Source organism: Bos indicus, chromosome 8 (genome assembly GCF_029378745.1).
Source record: "Bos indicus isolate NIAB-ARS_2022 breed Sahiwal x Tharparkar chromosome 8, NIAB-ARS_B.indTharparkar_mat_pri_1.0, whole genome shotgun sequence".
NCBI classification, from domain to species: Eukaryota; Metazoa; Chordata; class Mammalia; order Artiodactyla; family Bovidae; genus Bos; species Bos indicus.
Genome location: NC_091767.1, coordinates 99,339,521 through 99,361,155, shown reverse-complemented (window position 1 = coordinate 99,361,155; position 21,635 = coordinate 99,339,521). Strand labels below are relative to the sequence as shown.

Here is a 21,635-nt window from a genome sequence, read left to right as displayed (position 1 = left end):
CAGCTGCCAAGAAAGTTGACTTTGCATAATTCCTTCGACTAAAGCAATTGTTCTAAGGACAGGAAAATGCAAGCGATCCCCCAATGTGACTTTTACATGGTCTCAGTGTATGGGTGGAATTCTCCCACTATTTTCATCATTCTGGGCACTTTAAACTCAATCTACCTAATCAATGAGGCAACTATAATGGACCCTATAAAACCTGAGTAAGGCAAGATGCTTGGGAACATCTAGCAGTAGGCTTTTCCACTACTGGCCAATAGGAAACTCACATGCAATGCAGATGTGCGTGAATGCAATCTCAGAGTGCTTCCTAAGCTGACCACAACTCAGAAGCCTCCAGATTTCAGAATCTTATAAAGAGGGACTTTCCTGGGGGCAGGGTAGGAACCTTAGAGCAGCGGGAAATTGCAAAGAATGTAACTTTCATCCCAAGGGAGGATTCTTTGCAATAATGAGCAGTTGTTCCAGTGTGGACTTCAGTGTTACTTTGTGAGGAAATGAGCTCCCTGTCACTTTCAGCCTCTGGGGAGAAACTGTCTACTGACTCCCACTCACTGGGTTCATTGCAAATTGTAAAGTATCAGATAAAAGCTGATCCAGGTAACAACACATCAGTTATGCATACTCCAAGATTCTGCAATTTCATGAGCTGTCATAAAATCACTGCCTTTGCAAAATCAGCACAGCACTGGATGCCAAAAACCAAACCAAAACCAAGCAAAAACCAACTATTTCTTTTTAACACAGAGCTGACTTTCATGGCGCAGCATTTGACAAGATTTCTGTTTTCAGTCAACTCAAAGCCTTTATGTCATTCTGCACTGAGAACCATTGTTATCTTCAAAAATCTTTTTAGGATTCTGTATTCTGAAGATGTTTGACAGGGTGATTTTTATTTCAGTATCAACACCTGTAACTCCAGGTTTTAGAAGAGTGGTTCTCAATTAGGGGATATTTTGAAGACATTTAGCCATGCCTGAAGACACTTCTGATTGTCGTGCCTGGGGGTGTGGGGGTAGTGCTCCTGGCATTTACTGGGTAGACATCAGGAATGCTGCTAAATATTCTGCAAGTCACAGGACAGTCCCCCAGAAAACAGAGAATTGTCTGGCCCCAGATGTCAATAGTGTTACTGTTGGAAACCCTCTCTAGAAGGATAGAGAAAATAATAATAGCTTACTTCGGGCTTCCCTGGTGGCTCAGCTGGTAAAGAATCCACCTGCAGTGTGGGAGACCTGAGTTTGATCTCTGGGTTGGGAAGATCCCTTGGAAAAGGGAAAGACTACTCACTCCAGTATTCTGGCCTAGAGAATTCCATGGACTGTATAGTTCATGGGGTCAAAGAGTCGGACACGACTGAGCCACTTTCACTTTATGCTTCCTTCCTGACAGGCTGCTGCACGGTCACCTCACACACGCACATGGTCTCTACACATGACAACAACTCTTCAGGGTGGGCATCGCTATCCCCAGTGTATGGGTGGGAAAATTCAAGTCCAGAGAAGTTACAGGGCTTGTCCAAGATCAAACAACTTGTAAATGCAGAACTAGGGCTCAAACCAACTCCAAAGTCCAGATTCCTAATCACTACACTCTGCTGGGGGACCTTTGCATCATCACACATGGTTTCCAGCAGAGATGAGGTTGTATACAACCAAGAAAGTGTCCTTGGGAGCCAAGGGCTTTGGAAGGCTACAATGGAACCTGTACTTCTTGAAAGAATCTGAATGGGCCAGCCTCCCCAGTCATGATGCTCACTCACAATGGATCCAAGCCCAGACTCTTCCAGGTCCTTGAGAAGGGAGAAGGAGTATGTCTATCTGTCCATCCACCTATACCATGAGGTAAACTTTGGTATGATCTCACTCAATATCACAGGTCTCAAAGACTTTCAGCTTAAAATAACCACTTCTGCTGAAAATTTTGGAGGTGGGCAGAGCTGAAATCAAACACTGGCTCTTTCACTTCTTAATGGGGTCATTCTGGGCAGCAAGTCACTTTATCTCTCTTCTAAGATTCAGTTCTCCCAACTGTATAATGGGTATCATTATCATCACAACTATTTCATGAGAGTGTTCTGGGGATGAAATGAGAATATTAATGAATTCATGGAGGCCCCAAAGTTAGGTCAGTACCCAGGACAGAGGACAAGACCAATGCATATTAGACAATACAGTCCATTATATCATCATATGTTTTACAGTCTATATGGATATATTTTGAAAAGGATGGGAATCAGACCAGGGCTAGATGTGCTCAGATGTGGAATGCCAATGTGGCATGCTCCGTGCCATGCTGAGAAAGAACAGTGCATCATGGACTTAAAAATAGCAAGCACAAAGAACACACTGAATCTTGAGCAAGTATCCTTTGTGATTCTAATGAACATTTCTGCGGTTGCCTTTTCTAGTACAGCTATTTGTGGGTGACTGTCATCTCTTTGGTTGCCAAAATCCCATAATATAACACACACATGCTTATGCCTGATGTCGCCAGTCTTCTGCTTTGAGTGCCTCAAGAATGTGGAAAATTAAGTGAATTCTGGTATCCATCAGAGACTAATGTAGGCACTCGAAGAATCTCGAGTCAGAAGTAGAAATGAACCAGGCCACTTGCGTCTTGAATTTTATTTCTAAAAAGTTGTATGACCCTCTATAGGTTAGCAATTGAGACCTGAATCTTTTACTCAGTGAATATTTTGATGTCACATATTTTAGAACTGATGGCTGTTGAGATGAAATTAGTCACCTCTGGGATGAGTCAGTTACATGCGGAGCTTTTGTTTCCTGAGAATTTAGCCTCTTTCCCCAATTCTGGCCTGTCTCCAAAACTACTTCCTTCTACAATAGTGATATTAATATTTCACTGCACAGGTATATTTGTTTAGGAGGGATTTTTGGCCAACCTCCCAAATTAGAGGATCTCAGAATACCATAGCTGAAAGATCCTGAGAGACCTCCCACTGAAAACACGAGGGAACCGAGACCAGAGAGGATGAGAGATTTACTGAAAGCGACACAACGAATTAGCTGCAGAGCTAGAATCAGAACCTTGGCTTCGGCAGTTTGTTACTTTTTCATTTACCACTGCATGAGGTTTCTCATCTTCTTCGGGGGTAATTCTAAGGTGAGTGGACAAATTTTCCCTATATATCTCACTAATGAAAGAAACTTAACATTATATTTCAAACACTTAAATAAAACTTGGTTAAACAAGAAAGAATCTTAGGTGGAAAACCACAAGGCAAGTGACAAGACTTGTTGATTGGAGCAGATGTGAAATAGACAGAGCTGGTGTGGCTTTACCTACCTAAAATGTCCAAAAGCATCGATGGGAAACCCACTTGTGGCCCCCAGGGACCCATCACGTCCAGTGATGGCATGGACAATGGTGGGTGATGGGCCCAAGCCAGAAACAACCCTTTGGGCTTTCTCTATATGGCACTTCAATGGAAAAGCAGACAGAAGATATGACATTCAAATTTTTAAAAAAGAGTACAGCTTTTTCTTTCAACGATTCCAACCTTTTTTTTTTTTTTTAACCCTGTTTTGCTCCTGGTTTCTAGTGAGCTGAGAATACAACCAATAGACTGACTGGGCCATCCCAACACTACCTCATGAAAAGCTGTGCAAGAGAATTTGACAATCAATATATCCATTATACTGACCAGTTCTCATCTTCTTTCCCTGTCACCTTGATGTCATCACTTCAAGGCTATTGTGCTGTTAATTTTAGCCAGAAACCTTTGAAAATTGGTAGAATTTTCTGGCCTATGTGAAAGTAGCCATCTTTCCTGGTCTGTATCAATTTGCATTTGGTGAACCAAGGCTTCCCTGGTGGCTCAGGTGGTAAAGAATCTGCCTGCCACGCAGGAGACCTGGGTTCAATCCCTGGGTTGGAAAGATCCCCTGGAGAAGGGAATGGAAACTCACTCCAGTATTCTGCCTGGAGAATTCCATGAACAGAGGAGCCTGGAGGGCTCCAGTCCACGGGGTCACAGAGAGTCAGGCACAACTGATGACAAACACTTTCACTTCAAACCAAGGCTGTTTCTAATCAAGTTCAGATGAAAGCGTGGCTCCACCATGGGGCCTATGGGGGAAAGACCTCAGCCCAGTGTCAGAGAGACAGCTTTATTCCCACCTATTCCCAGGTGGTGCCAGTGGTAAAGAACCCGCCTGCCAATGCAGGTAGACGTAAGAGACAGGGCTTCGATGTCTGGGTGGTGAAGATCCCCCTCAGGAGGGCAGGGTAACCCACTCCAGTACTCTTGCCTGGAGACTCCCATGGACAGAGTGGCCTGGCAGGCTACAGTCCAGAGGGTCACACAGAATAGGACACAACTAAATGGCACCCCACGCCAGTACTCTTGCCTGGAAAACCCCATGGACGGAGGAGCCTGGTAGGCTGCAGTCCATGGGGTCGCAAAGAGTCGGACATGACTGAGCAACTTCACTTTCACTTTTCACTTTCATGCACTGGAGAAGGAAATGGCAACCCACTCCACTGTTCTTGCCTGGAGAATCCCAGGGACAGGGGAGCCTGGTGGGCTGCCGTCTATGGGGTCGCAGAGAGTCAGACACGACTGAAGCGACTTAGCAGCAGCAGCAGCAAAGCAACTTAGCATGCATGCACGCACAGAAGTCCCAAAGCAGAGTTCATATTTCCCTGAGTCAAAGCCTTCAAATCAGTCTGAAATCAAGGGTCAGGGTTGTCCTTTATGTGTTTGGATGAAATCAATTTTCTTACAAACACTGTTTACTTCTCACTTCCCTTAGGGGTTTATAGGAATTAAAATGGGATTTCACTTATGATCTATGCTTTTTACCATTTTAGAAATTGTTTTTGAACCTGACCATGCAAAAGAATTACCTGGAGCAGTGTTTGAAAAACATAAATTACAGGACTCCTCACCTTGGCTCCCTTGTGGCGCAGCTGGTAAGGAATCTGCCTGCAGTGTGGGAGACCTGGGTTTGATCCCTGGGTTGGGAAGATCCCCTGGAGCAGGGAAAGGTACCCAGTCCAGTATTCTGGCCTGGAGAATGCCATGGACTACGATCCACGGGGTCACAAAGACTCGGACACCACTGAGCAACTTTCTTTCACTGTCACCTTGGTCAGTGAATCCAAATTTCCTGGAATGAGACCTGGGCATTTATATTTTTTAAAAGCTTCCCAGGTGATTCTAATGCCTAGATTTAATAATTTGGTTACATTTTGCCCTCCCTCCCTCTCTCCTTCCCTCTGTTTTTCCTGTCTTCTTTGTGGGCTGCCCTCAAGACCTAAGCACCACATATTACAGTTTTAAAAGACAGACAGCATTCTCAGTTCCAAGCCACCACCAATTTACAAATAACATTTTGGAAGAAAACATGTCTGTTAACCTGGAACTGCCTGCATGGTTACTGGCACTGCAAGGGGTTTTCAAATCAGAATTAGAAATGTGGTTATGTTCTTTCCTCTTGAAGATATATCTAGTGAAACAGACATATGTCTAAGTACAAGTTCTCATGCTTTATTTTAAGTCTTTATCATATTCAGAATGGCCCAGACATAAGAATTCAGATGTGACCTAAATTCTACATACACATAAGTTCTGAGTTAGGTTGCTACCATTCTCTTCTCTTGTTCTAAACTAACCGAGCCTGATTTCCCTTCATCTTTCCTTGTAGGCATCCTCTACTGCTCCATCAGGTTCTTCAAGCTACTCCAAAATCACCAAGAGGAACTAACACACCTTCAGAGCACAAATGTACTAATATACTTTATTATATTCATATTATTATTATGTATTAATTCAATTTGAAAAGAATTCATAGATCTCTTTAGGAAAATCTAATTTGTTGCTAGGGGTGAACTTAGACAAGTGGACCCAAATGTTAAGATCTACAAATTAATATTCTGTTTCAAACAAAGAAACTTTCCTTTGGAATTCCTTTATTTAGTGGTTCTGCAGAGTTTCCAGGATTCCTATTATGTAAAGATCAGATCTGACTTCAAAGCCACTCATATTTTCCTTTGTTCTCTTCTTCCTTTTCCTCTAAATTCCTGAGTTATTTTAGTTCATCCCCTTTCACATTCATTTGCTTTTCTGTACTTTCCCTCCTGCTGACCAGTTTTCCCTCATGTTTGCAGTTTTCAATGAAATAATCACGCTTCTGGAAGATTTCAGGATAAGTCCACATTTTCACCCTTTCCTGTATCTGTACTCTACTGTATCTGTATCTGTACTCTTCTACTAAAGGCTGACTGTCCATCTCTTCACCTGGGTTTGGGGATAAGCCATCCACCTATTTTAGCTAATGGCTCGCGGGCAGTTCTAAGCCTATGCATTATGCCTGTTCAGCCCCTTTGCACCTCTGCCATTCGCATAAAAGGGAATTGTCATGATTAGTTCATTCGTGCAGGGAAAGTATGAGCAGACTCATCCAACCTACAGCTTAGAGTCACTTAGCCAAACTCGGCTAAAATGAGCAAAGCCAGGCTAGCCAATGCACACAGACTCTGTAAAACTGGAGGATGCTTCAGTTTACAGTCAGCCTTTAAAGCAGTTCAAGGGATTAAGAATGTGAGAGAGAACCAGTGTTTGACTTCAGGGAAGTGTCAGGTGACTGAACATCCTTTAAGGGAGGAGTGGGGGAAAAGCGCTTTTCTTTCTTCCCTTGAGACTGGAGCTTAGCGATGCTAAACACCACAGAAGACAGAAGATGTAAGGAAGATGAAGGGAAGCAGAAACTGACATCTAGGGTAGGCAGAAGCTCCTCCCACAAGAGGCCCTAAGGAGGAAACGATGCACTGGCGGCCCAGGTCCTACAGAAAAGCAGCTCCAAGGACCACAGCTCATCCCCCAGTGAATGGCCAATGCCCATCTGGCCGATGTCCAGCAAAGTCATGATTACGGCAGAAAGAAATAGCCCCTGAATCTAGGCCTAAGCACCCCACTCCTAGCCCCTTAGTCTGTTAGGATTTCTTTCCTTCTGGCTTGGAAATCTCTCTCTCAAATGGCCTCAAGGAGATTGCATGCATTGAATGAGCTCTTTCCTCTACTTACTCAAAAAAATGAAGAGAGATTTTCTTTATTGTTTTTGGAATATGGTCATGCCCACCTGAGCCACAAACCAGCCCCTCACTCTTATATCTCACTCCAATGATTAATTTAGCCAAAACTGCGTCTTGATTTAAGACTCTACTTCCACCTGTAATGGCTCATCTGACAGGTGAGAGTTACTACCTACTGGGCCAGAACAATAATATATTTGTATTCAAGTCAAAGCGAAACCGCCAATGTGGCTGAAGACCACGTTTTCTGATGCCAATTAAGAAAACTAGAAAAGGTTATAGAACTAGTTTTATCCTACTTTCGAAATCCTGTCTGCCTTCCATCTGTAACAACACCTACTACATGACATGAATGTACATGACGGGCTCAGTGAGAAAAGACATCTGGGTTTTAAAAAACGATTTTTAAATCAGATTTTCTGCCCATCTGTGTGCACCCGGTCTCCCTCCACTTCAGAGGGGGCCTGCAATTTTCATCTCTGTTTCTTCATCCTGCCTGGAACTCCTCAGGAGTATAATGCTGTCCCATGTGAGCCCGAACCACAGTTCTTGCTGTGACTAGGCTGTGCCGAAGTCACTGGTTCCTAGGGTTTTGCCAGCTTGGACTGGAAAGTAGCTTCCCAGGCTCCCTCTGCCAGGCAGGTCCCCTGATGCATGGTGCACCCAGCCCCAGTCTTTTCATTCGGCAAACAGCTATGGGGCATCTACTTGGTGCCAGACCCATCTGTCCTGATTACGTGAAACCAGCAAGAAAGAGACAGGAAATGGACTAGAGCTTTTAAGGAGAGTAAAGACAAAGAGATGCTATATGGTCTCAACTGCTATTGCAGCTGAAAGCACCATGGACTTGCCGCTTTGAGACTTAAAAACAAACCTCCTACAAAACCATTTCTCAAAAGAAAAAAAAAATTCTCAGAGCTGTCTTTTCCTCTCTAACTTACTGTCGCTGTTTCCCATTATCCTTGGCTCCCTCATCTTGTCTAAGATGCAGCAAGCTGAGCCACTTTTGAGGACAGGCAATCCCCAAAGCTCAGGACTCTGAGCCACTCATTCTGTCCCCTCCTCTTTCTATCGTCTGGGCTTCTAACATGAAAAAAATCCCTTTTTTTTCTCTGGGATCCTGCAGGTACTTATCCTCACAAGCTTGAGGTCAGCATTCACATAATTAAAATTTCTTCTTGTGATATATATATATAAATAATTGGGTTGGTCAAAAAGTTCATTCATATTTTTCTGTAACATCTTATAGCAAAACCCAAATGAATTTTTCAGCCAATCCTACACATACACACAGAAACATATATATATATATATATATATGTTAATATATAATTTAGCCTTTCCAATATTAAATATATGTATACATATATTACTTAGCTTTTATCCTTTATATTTTAAGAAAAATGTGCTTGTGTATGTATATGTATGTAGACACACACACATCTCATATACACTTTTTCTTAGCAGATTTCCCCTACAAGCAAAGCTTGGCCAAGCTGCTCCAAGAACTCTTTAAGGGGCCCTAGGGATCAAGTAAAGCAGGGACAAGGCCTTGGGACCTTATAGTCAGTCTGCTTTTCCCTTTGGTGATGCTATTGGGGTCCCCAAGGTATTCTCACCAGCTTCATTCAATCTTGGGTACAAATGACTGGAGGCAAGTTAGCTATCACTCTTTGTATTTTAAAAAGAGTTCAAAACCCCAGGAGAAAGAGAAGACACTCTCCAGGGTGAGATTTCTGGCAGAATTTGGGGGATGAGGTGGAGATGGAGATTTTGTTCTAAGGCAACTCCACTCACCATCTTCCGCACCATCTCACATCTCTGGCTGGGTGTCCTGGGACCTGCTGTGGCTACAAATCCCAAATGGAAACCTATATTTGTTTTGCTTCTGTATGAGGCTGGCTAGACACTGGACATACAGGAAGGTCACTTATCTCCTAGACTGAAATGTTCAGAACCTGCTTGAGGACCACAGAGCACCCTCTGAGCATTATACTTTGTGAATCTTTTAGAGCACAGGCACACAGCCTTCAGAGGGACTGTCAGTTTCAATTCCAAGACCCTTGGCTATAGATGTCCCACTTCAAGTTGCTCAAAGGTAGTAAATTTGGCAACAGACTAAGCGCTAACAGCCTGAGTTCAAGAAGGAAAAAGGCAAGAGCTGACAGAACTCAAAAGGGGGACATTTAGTGAAGGGGCAAGCTGCTCATCACATTAGTTGGTCCATGAAGACACCACTGTACTATGTGACAGCCCAATACAATACTTAGTCCTCAGAGTAAAAATTCTGGATCATCTGGGAAAGTTTCAGTGGAAACAGTGTACATACTCTGTTTAGGAAGATAATTCTAAAGCGCTGGGGAAAGGTTTTGGCATTCAGAAACACCTAGAGGAGAATGGCCGTTGCTGCACCGTAAAGCCACAGCATGTGGCCCTGGACTGGAAACCACCTACCTCTGAATGTTATCTTCAAGCTGTTTGACTCTGAACTCATCCTCCTCAGACTGCCGCCTCCTGGCTTCCTCTTCTTCCGCGGTTCCAGCAGGTATGCCCTGCAGCAGCCATTTTTCTCGAAGTACTTTAGACTGTGGGAATGAGCAAAGAGAACAGACTGACGATACCTCTCAGTTCACACCGTCCTCTCCCTCCAAGGCCCCTCTGTCTTAGCTTTGCCCCTCATCAGTGGTCCCCTACTTGCTCCTACCCTATGTCCAGAGAGCCACCAGAAGGATTGATTTCCATATTTTCTATGATTAAAAATTTTGAAAACATACAGAAGAACAGAAAAAACTAGATGATGCATTCCTATGTAATTTCATGTGCATTTCACAATTATAAACATTTTGTCATATTTCCCCATATATTCTTCCCACAGAAGCATTTTAAAGTAAATAACCAATATCAGGACATGGAATTCCATGGCTCCTCTGTCCAGGAAATTCTCCAGGCAAGAATACTGGAGTAGGTTACCATTTCCTCCTTCAGGGGATCTTCCCAACTCGGGGATTGAGCCTGGGTCTACTGCATTGCAGGTGGATTCTTCACTGTCTGAGCCACCAGGGAAGCCCTTTCTACTGAAGCCTCTTAAAGTAAATAACCAACATCAGGACATTTCACCCATAAATATTTCAGTTTGAGTCTCTAAAAAATAAGGACATTTTCTATGCAACTGCAGATTGATTATAAAATTTCCCAAGATCACTTAATATCCAGTCCATCTTAATGTGTTCTTTTTAAAAGATTAAAAAGTATTGTTAAAAAGTACTTAAAATTTATGGGGCATTGTTTAATAATATAAAATCAGGTGTGAAAGCTTGTGGTGCAATTTGTGTATCAAGTTGTGGCTCTCTTGCCGGGTGAGTTGTGTCCCCCTAGTGGGCTGTCGTCTATGGGGTCACACACAGTCGGACACGACTGACGTGACTTAGCAGCAGCAGCAGCAGCAGCAGGGGACAGGAAGAGGGGATCTAACAGAATGAGACAGTGGGCCGGTCTCAGGGAACTCGGCTTCCCAAAGGTGTTCTGCCGTTACAAGTTCCTTTACACCATGTACCCTGCCTGCCTGGTCAATATTTTCAAATTTGAACTTGGCTTTTCATACAGACTAAAAACCAAGAAAAGTCTAAAAACGGTTTGAATGGTTCACAATTGTGAGAGACACAATCGTAATGTCTTTGCAAGCAAGGCTCCTGATACCTTCAGGCTTCTCAGCAAATGACCCTGGAGTGTTGATCATAAATATCTCACAGGGTCACAAGTCCGTCTTTGATTTGTTTTTTCATTCAGTCTTCTGGAGAGAAAAGCCTGTGGTTTTTTAAATATAAAAAACATGGTTTTTCATAGCTTGGATTTAGAAGAGAACTCTAGTCAGTGTCCCTGCTCATGAATAAATAATGCAAAGGCAGCTTACGTACTGAAGATGTGGTTATGAGCAACTGGATTCTGACCCTGCTGATGTGGCATACAAACCTTTATAAGTGTGACAGTCCCAAAAGGATTCACATGGCAATCCGTACTGACGGCTTGCTATTGCTGGGACCTTGACATGATGGATGAAATAGACAAATCTCAGGCAATTCAACCAAGGGGCAAAGGGAATATTAAATTCAGTCTGTCTGGTACAATCCAATAGGTGATTTACTGTTTTAAACTCACATGATCACGAGTTACATAATAAAAACAAGAAAAATAAGTAATTGTGTCCATAGAGTTAAAAGCCAAGACAATTTTTCAAAGGAAGAATAGTGATGGCTCTTGCTGCATGAAATATTATGAAACATATTAAATGGCTAGAAGGATTAAAGAGAATGAAATTAGCACAGGAATGGCAGATTAATGGAATAAGAAGAATCCATAAATGGCAGGCTTGAATGTAAGTGAGAAATACGTATATGACAAAGAAGACATTTAAATCTGTGGGGAAAAGGATGAATTAATCGAAAAATCATGTTGAGGCAACTGCCTCACCATCAGGGAAAAGTAAAGTTATTCCTACCTTATTTCTTATAGGAAAATATATGCTAGATTTTAGTCGACAAACTACTGAAGCAGAAGAAACATCATAGATTAAGTGTTCAAGATGGAGATGTTCTTTCCAAGGATGACATCAAGGTCAGAAATTGTAAAGTGAATGTTAGATGTGAGTTTGAGTTCATACAAATTATAAAGTTTTGTAGAAGAACTTCAAAGAACCCATATACAAAAATCAAAACGGAGATCAAAGTTAGTGAATTTTGGATACTAATGTTAATGTAATTTCATTTTACTCACAGGCTGATGAGGCCTATAGTAAGGGCTCCATTATCTTACTCTATAAAAATACATTGGATCATATCTGGGTGGTAAGTGGACAATTGATAAGTTTTTGCTTTATATTTTCCTGTACTTTTAAATTTCACTCTTGAAATGATTACACACTTATTTTACAATCAGGAAAAAGAATATATCTATTAAAATTGCTTGCTGGTCCCATACATGAGCATTTCTTAGAAATTCTTAAGCACAAATATTAGATACTCAATATATCTAAGGATCTTATAAAAAGAAATCTGAGTTTAATTTGACCAGGACCTCAAGATATCCAGAGGTTTCCTAATCACTGGGTTGTAGCAGCTAATATTTCAACACCTCCTTCATCGCCTTATAGAATTTGCTTGTCATTCACATAAAAAGTAATGATATTTCTTTTTGTGGAGCTACTATATAGCCCTATTGCAATTAATAAGTATATTAATCAAATATACAAGTATCAACATGATTGCCTTACATTCTATTTATTTGCTTTGACAAGAGACCAGTGAATGTCTAAATAATTCATATTTCATGGCATAAGAATAAGCATCCAAAGACTTTGATAATGAGAATTATATCTTAATAAAAATGAAATCAAATTCTAATGTTTTTACATTTAAATTTGCACTGATTATTTTTTTCTCCCTAAGAGCACATCTGGGATTTTGAAAAATGGTAAAATAAATAGTAATTATTGACCTATTTTCTACTTCAAGAAACTACCAATCATCACTGCAGCATATCTCCACATGGTCCAAACTTTCCAGAGCCCATGAAAACATATTTAGAGTAAAAGAGACACTGAGGAGCACAATTGACGTCTCTCTAGACAAATTATTTCATTTGAAGGAGAGAGTCTCCTGGAGAAAGCATGATTATGGAGACAGTCCTGGGGTTCAACTGGGCGCCCCCATTTAGAGTTTCTACGTTCTTGGGCAAACTACTTGATCTCACCAGCTTGTTTTCTCACATAACCCAGGGGGAGTAGTATCTACTTTGGTGTCATTATTGAGGGGATATATTTAAAGTATCACACACACATTAGGCACTGAAAAAGACTCTTGAGAGTCCCTTGGACTGCAAGGAGATCCAACCAGTTCATCCTAAAGGAGATCAGTCCTGGGTGTTCGTTGGAAGGACCGATGCTGAAGCTGAAACTCCAATACTTTGGCCACCTCATGTGAAGAGTTGACTCATTGGAAAAGACCCTGATGCTGGGAGGGATTGGGTGCAGGAGGAGAAGGGGACAACAGAGGATAAGATGGCTGGATGGCATCACCGACTCGATGGACATAAGTCTGAGTGAACTCCGGGAGCTGGTGGACAGGGAGGCCTTAAGTGCTGTGATTTATGGGGTTGCAAAGAGTTGGACACAACTGAGAGACTGAACTAAACTGATTATTTATTTTTTAATCTTATTGAATTTGTTACAATATTGCTTTTGTTTTATGCTTTTTTTTTTTCCTGGCCTTGAGACATGTGGGATCCTAGCTCCCTGACCAGGAATCAAACCTGCACTCCTGCCTTAGAAGGTAAAGTCTTAAAGATTGGACTACCAGGTAAGTCCCAGTGATGACTATTCTTCAGTAGTCATCATTGATGATGGACAAAGGGATGACATGGCTGCTGTGTTGCCACCAGGATGCTGGCTGGGTCTCCACCAAGAGCCCAGGGGGAGCTATAACCTCAATGAATGTACTACCATCCAGAGGTGAGGCTGCCAAGCTCCAAAATGAATGATCACAGGGAAGATGACTCATGCTATTTAAGGTCAGTCCACAGTTAACTGATTTAAAGTAGAAGCTATTCCTTTCTGGTGCCTGCAGTGATCATATGTCTCAGTCAGGCACCACCTTCCTTATAGTAAAATAACTCTATCATTTCGGGGAGGATGGACTGGGAACAAAGAGAGGCAGTCATGAAGGAGTTCCACCTGTGTTGCAGCGAGGCTAGAGACTGTCCTCACCCAATCTCACCAGGGCAGAGAAACTCGGGACCTCCCAGAGCTGGCATCTCTCTCCAGTGTAACACCTGATAAACCACACTGGAGATCTCTGAGCTTTCTTTTTTTGTTGGTCAAGGCTCACTAGTAAGCCTTTCCTAGTAAGAGAAAATTATACTGCATTGGTCTCCATTTATTAAATTTTCATCATTTCGAATACTTTTTCCCCAGATATGGGAAGGTAACCTTGGTGAAAGTGCCATGTGCTTCCTCAAATAGTCAATCTCATCAACTGTGTGAAAATTTTACCAGGATAACCATAGAGAACTATCTTATTCCCTTGTCTCCAAGTCTTTGAAGGAATCTCACTGCTTTCCTATGCAATACTAAGTCATTTGTACTGTTATTTTTATTGACTGGATGAATGGGTGGATGGATAGCGGACAGATGAAATATGAAATAAACACTGTAACATTGGACTGGATCAGCAATAAATGAATCTTTAGGATCTTATTTGACACCCAAAAAGATGAGAAGTGAGACAAAAGAAACTTGATCTTCTGACATATGTTTATTGCCTGACTTTTGATTCAAAGAATGCAGATGCAAAGAACTTCACTGAGCTGAAAGAGGAGAGAATCTGTCTAGTCAAAAACATCCTCTCATTCTTTCAGTATTCTTATTCAAAAGTTCACCTTTTAAGCAAGAATTCACTGAGGTTTAGTACATTTTGGTCTCTTATCAGGAGTGAGGTGACTGTACTTTGAGCCAGAGACCCAGCTCTGTCCAGATTGACCTTGAACAATTCACCTGGTTCTGGGAAGTAAGCTTAAGCCACACCTCTCTGTAAAAAGAAGATGCTAACTTTGGCCCCCAGTCCTCCCTGAGGAACATGTCAGGAAAGAACAGTGGCATACAGCACACATGCAAAGCTTCCTACAAGGAAAGGTCCATAAATGGATTCACATGATAAGCAGTAAGAGAGAAAAAGGCAATTTTCACTACTGTGCTGCTTTCTTTCCTTTTAAACACATTTCTCTAGTTCAAGTTAATGGTGAACTGATAAATATGGGAAGCAGATTTAGGTCATGTTGCTATTTAAAATCATGTTGCTGATGATTTCATTCTGAGGATTCATTTAGCACAACCTTGTCTTCTAGAAAAGAATGGGAAATGCAACTGTAAAGGTTCCTCTTGCTAAAAAAAAAAAAAGTCCAAATAATCCACATCTAGCATCACCCTGAGAGTCAGCCCCACCTTCCCAACTAGCCCTCTGAGCGATCCAGTTTCTCTACATGCAATGTCACGGCAACTTGGGGTGAGCAAGAGAAGCCTTTTCTCAAAAAGCCAGGGGCAGTGAAAAGCCAGCAGCACCACCCCGCTGGCCACTGGTCACACTATTCTCTGAGCCTGCAGAAAGCAACATTCTGCAGCCGGTGGAGTCCCTGTGACGGTGATAGAGCTTTCTCCTGGGCTGCCATCAATTATAATGCTTAAGTGCATTCTGTTTTAAAGAAAAATAAATAAATAAACACCTCTCTCTTCCCCGTGGTGCAATGAAAACCAACCAAGTCAAATCATTTCAATACTATCTTTTGACAGTGCTCTAACAGGACACTTTGAAAACTATTAAAGTAGAAATAAAACACATACATAATCTGGCATGCACAGCATTGCTCTTTTATCAGACCACACTGCTCTGATCTCCCTCTCCTCCATATCAAGACAGAAAAGATTGATATTTTAAATTTAATAAAGAGCACTATGTTAAATGTATCACCTCTGCATGCATGCACACACACATACAGCACCTATGGATTACAGATATAGCTCCAGAACTCTGCCTCACCCACCATGTGGAAATTCTCCTCCAATTTCTATATATAACCACCACAGTTCGGAGGCACACCCCACCCCCTAAACCGGTCCACAGGCACCCTATCATCTCATCAGGCTTGCAGAAATTGGAAGGCTGTGTAACAATGCCCTGAATTTGAGAAATTCCCAAGAACAGCCCAGGGATGGTTTCCTGACTGAATGAAAAAGGGCTGGTGCAGCCCTCGGCAGCGCCTTCACCCAGGGCAGGCTCTGCCCGGCTCCCTGGCGTGTGATCTGCATGTCTAATAACAGACAGGTTCGAGGGATCAGCTGCTTACCTTGGAATGCTGCAGCAGAAGTATCTGCTCGTCCAGCTCTTGGCGCTTGCCTTCTATCTCCGTCTGCCTCTTTCTTTTTTCCTTGAAAATAAAAGAGAGAGAGAGGCTGTAAGAGTGGGTGGGTGTTGGCTCCGGGAATCTGACGGCAGGAAGCAGCAGCGGCCGTACACATCTGCAGAGACCCTTCCAGAGATGCTGGGCGCACACCGTTGTCACCTGCCCCTCAGGGTCTGGGTGTGTTGTAAGCAGCAGCCTTCTCCTAACATGTCTGCTGTGGGCTCGGTGAGTGGGAGAATTCTCCTCACTCAGTCAAGCTGCAACAATTTAATCCAGAAGAAAGCAGCTTCTACACACACACACACACACACACACACACACACACACGAGTCATGTTCTGTGCGGTGTTAATTTAGAGACAAAGAATAAAAATGTCTCAACTGTGAAGACAGAGGTTGTTCTCAACTGCAAAGATGATAGAATAAAACCGTGGGAAATTCTGGGCTTAGATTCCTGTTATCGAAACCCTACATATAAATAATGCCATGCAATTTCAAATTTTGTAGGACAAATCATCCAGCTGGACCGACCAAACAATGCAAATTAGATGGGTGGTCTTTGTTTAAGCTCCTCTTGGAGGGAGCATTTCATGTGGGCAAAGGCTCACTCAGGTTATGGTCAATGTGAAGTCTGGACTGGGGCTGCCTGGGTCCAATTCCCAGCTTTTCTATCTGTTACCCGTGTGACCTCGGACAAGTTCTTTTACCTCCCTGGGTCTAAGTCTTCTCTGGAATAAAGAGAAGATAAGAACTGTACCTAAACCATATAGCTGGGCCCCTGGTAATGAGATGATGCATGTAAAGGACATAGAACAATGACCGGGCACATAGTAAATGCTCAATAAATATTCTTTGCCGTTACACTTACTGTCACATATTTACTTCTAGACAATGCCTAGAGATGGCTTTAAAAGAACATATTTCCCTTGTATTCACAGCATAACTGTTTCACTGGAGTGTACACTTTGTATTTTTCTTCTCTATACATATCAAATAGAGACAATAAACATTACATAAAGGTGATTAATTTCTATTCTTATACAAAGGCCTGCCCTTATGATAGCTTACATGGTCAAAGTTTTGTTTCCAAAGTTCCTAAGGGTGTGATTTACTGACACATTTACTGCACTAGATTATTTCCTTTTATTCACATAAGCAGGGGGAAACTTGTTAGACAAGATACAATGGTGTTTCACACAACAGCCAAAATCTTGGAGACAACAATAATGTAAAAGCCTGGTTGTCCTGCTCTGTGTGAAGGGAAGCTTTTATTTCATGCAATTGCTATGTTTCTGTGGATGTGCATGTACCACTGCTGTTCAAATCAACACCGTAATTATTTGTTATAACCAAGTTCTGTGTAATACACAGACTTTGAAGAAATAGTAGTTTATAATTTCAAGCCACTGGGACATAATATCCAAGTCAGGGACATAATCTCCTATGAGACCTGAGAACATTCTAGGAACTTATTATTTACCAAAGAACTCCAATCCATGGTGCATCATCGATGCTGCTTAATCCCAGAGGACGTCCAAGAATACACAATATATGGAGGTAGATGGGAAAAGGATGGACCAGTGATAACAACCCACCTGTCCAGCATCTCAAAGGTACTACATGATCAAGCAAAGACCTCTAGAACCACTATCTCTACATTCTAGGATTTCTCAAGGGTAAGTGTACTGGAGTTTATCTTTCATTCCCATGGGCTATCAAGGTATACTTGCATACATGCACGCTCAGTCACTCAGTTGTGGCCAACTCTTGGCAACCCCGTGGACTGTAGCCCGCCAGGCTCCTCTGTCCATGGGATTATCACGGGAAGAATCCTGGAGTGGGCTGCCATCAGAAGTTGCAATTAATGAGCCCACGATCATGAGTCCTAGAGCCCATGTTCCACAACAAGAGAAGCCCACACACCACGACTGGAGAGTAACCCCCCTCCTGTAACTAGAGAAAAGCCTGCACAGCAATGAAGACCCAGCACATCCAAAGATATAATAATAATAATAATAAAGCATCAATAATTCCACACATGTTAACTGAGTGCTGTGTATGCTACAGACTGTTTGCATTCTCCCCCAAAATTCATATGTTGAAACTTAACCCCCAAAGTGGTGATGGTATTAGGAGGTGGGACCTTTAGTAGGTGATTAGGTCATAAAGGTAAAGCTTGTGAATGGGATCAGTGCTCTTATAAAAAGAACCCAGAGAGCTTTTCATTCCTCCCATTATACAAGGACACACCGAGAAGACGGCTTCCTGTGAATCAGGGAGCAGACCCACATTAGAGACCAAATCAGTGGGTGCTTTGATCTTAGACTTCTAAGACTTCTTAGGGCTGTGAGTAAAAAAATTCTGTTGTTTATAAGCCACCCATTCTATGGTATTTCATTAGAGGAAACTGAATGGACAAAGGGCTTCCCTGGTGGCTTAGATGGTAAAGAATCTGCCTGCAATGCAGAAGACCCAATCCCTGGGTTGGAAAGAGCCCCTGGAGAGGGGAATGCCTACCCAACTCCAGTATTCTTGCCTGGAGAATTCCATGGACAGAGGAGCCTGATGGTGTTCTAATTACAGACCTGGTTATTTGCAAATCTTCCCTAGGCCTTCCCACCTCTGAGTCTTTGTTCATGTAAAGTTCTCCCTGCAAGTTGCCATCCATCATATTGATGAACTATGTTTTGAACAGAAGAAATATCACCAGATGGTACAGGCAGTGAACCTTAATATAAGTAGACTCACTAGTGGTCACTGTGAACAGATACGATCATGAAAGATGCATGACTTTTAAGTGAGTTCTCTAATGAATAAACCAAGGTAGGAATTAGGTGGGTTCAGTGAATCCGCAGTACATTCCAGGGAACATGTGAGCAGGGCTGAAACACAGTGCATATTCCAGGGACTACGGAAATAGAAGGGAAATAAAATTGAGATGCAGGGCTTGCCTTTAGTAGAGACCTCTGAAACCTTGGATGCCAGGCCAAGACGTTTGGATTTCATTATATGAACAATGTAACACCGTTGTGGGTTCTAATCCAGAGAGTAACATGGTGAATCCGCATTTTAGGAACACCATCTTGCACAAGTGCAAAGGATGGATTAATAGGGGTTAGAACACATTTCCTGTAAATGGCCACATAGTAAACATTTTAGATTTTGTGGAATATACGGTCTCTGTTGTAGCTAATCAATGCAGCCACTCAATGCAGCCACTGCAGTGCAAAAAATAGCTGTAGACAAGCTATAAATAAATGCATGTGTCTGTTCTAATGAGCCTTCCTTGACAAACACAGGTGGTGGACCAGACTTAGCCCATGGGCGTAGTTTCCTGACCTCGGGATGAGAAGATCATTAAAAGTCTTAGGAAGATATCTTACATTGTCAGTGGGACTGTACACGGGAGCAGCCACTATGGAAAAGACTCTGGAGGTTCCTCAAAACACTAAAAAAAGAGTTACCTTATGATCCAGTAATCCCGCTCCTGGGCATATATCCAGACGAAACCATAATTTAAAAAGATACATGCACCCCAGTGTTCATAGCAGCACTGTTTACAATAGTTGAGGTATGAAAACAATCTAAATGTCTACTGATAGATGAATGGATAAAGAAGATGTGGGGTGTGTGTGTATGACTGACGTGACTTAGCAGCAGCACCGTATATATACATATTAGATCAGATCACTCCCTCAGTCGTGTCTGATTCTTTGCGACCCCATGAATCGCAGCACGCCAGGCCTCCCTGTCCATCACCAACTCCCAGAGTTCACTCAGACTCACGTCCATCGAGTCAGTGATGCCATCCAGCCATCTCATCCTCTGTCGTCCCCTTCTCCTCCTGCCCCCAATCCCTCCCAGCATCAGAGTCTTTTCCAATAAGTCAACTCTTCGCATGAGGTGGCCAAAGTACTGGAGTTTCAGCTTTAGCATCATTCCTTCCAAAGAAATCCCAGGGCTGATCTCCTTTAGAATGGACTGGTTGGATCTCCTTGCAGTCCAAGGGACTCTCAAGAGTCTTCTCCAACACCACAGTTCAAAAGCATCAATTCTTCAGCGCTCAGCTTTCTTCACAGTCCAACTCTCACATCCATACATGACCACTGGAAAAACCATAGCCTTGACTAGATGGACCTTTGTTGGCAAAGTAATGTCTCTGCTTTTTAATATGCTATCTAGGTTGGTCATAACTTTCCTTCCAAGGAGTAAGCGTCTTTTAATTTCATGGCTGCAATCACCATCTGCAGTGATTTTGGAGCCCCCAAAAATAAAGTCTGACACTGTTTCCACTGTTTCCCCATCTATTTCCCATGAAGTGATGGGACCAGATGCCATGATCTTCGTTTTCTGAATGTTGAGTTTTAAGCCAACTTTTTCACTCTCCACTTTCACTTTCATCAAGAGGCTTTTTAGTTCCTCTTCACTTTCTGCCATAAGGGTGGTGTCATCTGCATATCTGAGGTTATTGATATTTCTCCCGGCAATCTTGATTCCAGCTTCTGCTTCTTCCAGCCCAACGTTTCTCATGATGTACTCTGCATATAAGTTAAATAAGCAGGGTGACAATATACAACCTTGACGTACTTCTTTTCCTATTTGGAACCAGTCTGTTGTTCCATGTCCAGTTCTAACTGTTGCTTCCTGACCTGCATATAGGTTTCTCAAGAGGCAGGTCAGGTGGTATGGGACTCCCATCTCTTTCAGAATTTTCCACAGTTTATTGTGATCCACAGAGTCAAAGGCTTTGGCATAGTCAATAAAGCAGAAATAGATGTTTTTCTGGAACTCTCTTGCTTTTTTCATGATCCAGCAGATGTTGGCAATTTGATCTCTGGTTCCTCTGCCTTTTCTAAAACCAGCTTGAACATCTGGAAGTTCACGGTTCACATATTGCTGAAGCCTGGCTTGGAGAATTTTGAGCATTACTTTACTAGCGTGTGAGATGAGTGCAATTGTGTGGTAGTTTGAGCATTCTTTGGCATTGCCTTTCTTTGGGATTGGAATGAAACTGACCTTTTCCAGTCCTGTGGCCACTGCTGAGTTTTCCAAATTTGCTGGCATATTGAGTGCGGCACTTTCACAGCATCATCTTTCAGAATTTGAAATAGCTCAACTGGAATTCCATCACCTCCACTAGCTTTCTTCATAGTGATGCTTTCTAAGGCCCACTTGACTTCACATTCCTGGATGTCTGGCTCTAGGTCAGTGATCACACCATCGTGATTATCTGGGTCGTGAAGATCGTTTTTGTACAGTTCTTCTATGTATTCTTGCCATCTCTTCTTAATATCTTCTGCTTCTGTTAGGTCCATACCATTTCTGTCCTTTATCGAGCCCATCTTTGCATGAAGTGTTCCCTTGGTATCTCTGATTTTCTTGAAGAGATCTTTAGTCTTTCCCATTCTGTTGTTTTCCTCTATTTCTTTGCATTGATCACTGAAGAAGGCTTTCTTATCTCTTCTTGGTATTCTTTGGAACTCTGCATTCAGATGCTTATATCCTTCCTTTTGCCCTTTGCTTTTCGCTTCTCTTCTTTTCACAGATATTTGTAAGGCCTCCCCAGACAGCCATTTTGCTTTTTTGCATTTCTTTTCCATGGGGATGGTCTTGATCCCTGTCTCCTGT

The 21,635-nt window shown here is 42.3% G+C and overlaps 1 protein-coding gene across 6 annotated transcripts in view; it reads right to left on the bottom strand.

The window, feature by feature from the left end:
• The window catches only part of PALM2AKAP2 (PALM2 and AKAP2 fusion), a 517,050-nt gene that overhangs the window by 276,685 nt on the left and 218,730 nt on the right, over window positions 1-21,635 (bottom strand). For all 6 annotated transcript variants that reach the window (XM_070795255.1, XM_070795256.1, XM_070795257.1 and 3 more), the window contains exons 3-4: window positions 15,952-16,032; window positions 9,517-9,647 (exon numbers count right to left, since the gene is read on the bottom strand). In XM_070795255.1, coding sequence (XP_070651356.1) covers window positions 9,517-9,647; window positions 15,952-16,032 — 212 coding nt within the window. The remainder of the gene's footprint in view (window positions 1-9,516; window positions 9,648-15,951; window positions 16,033-21,635) is intronic.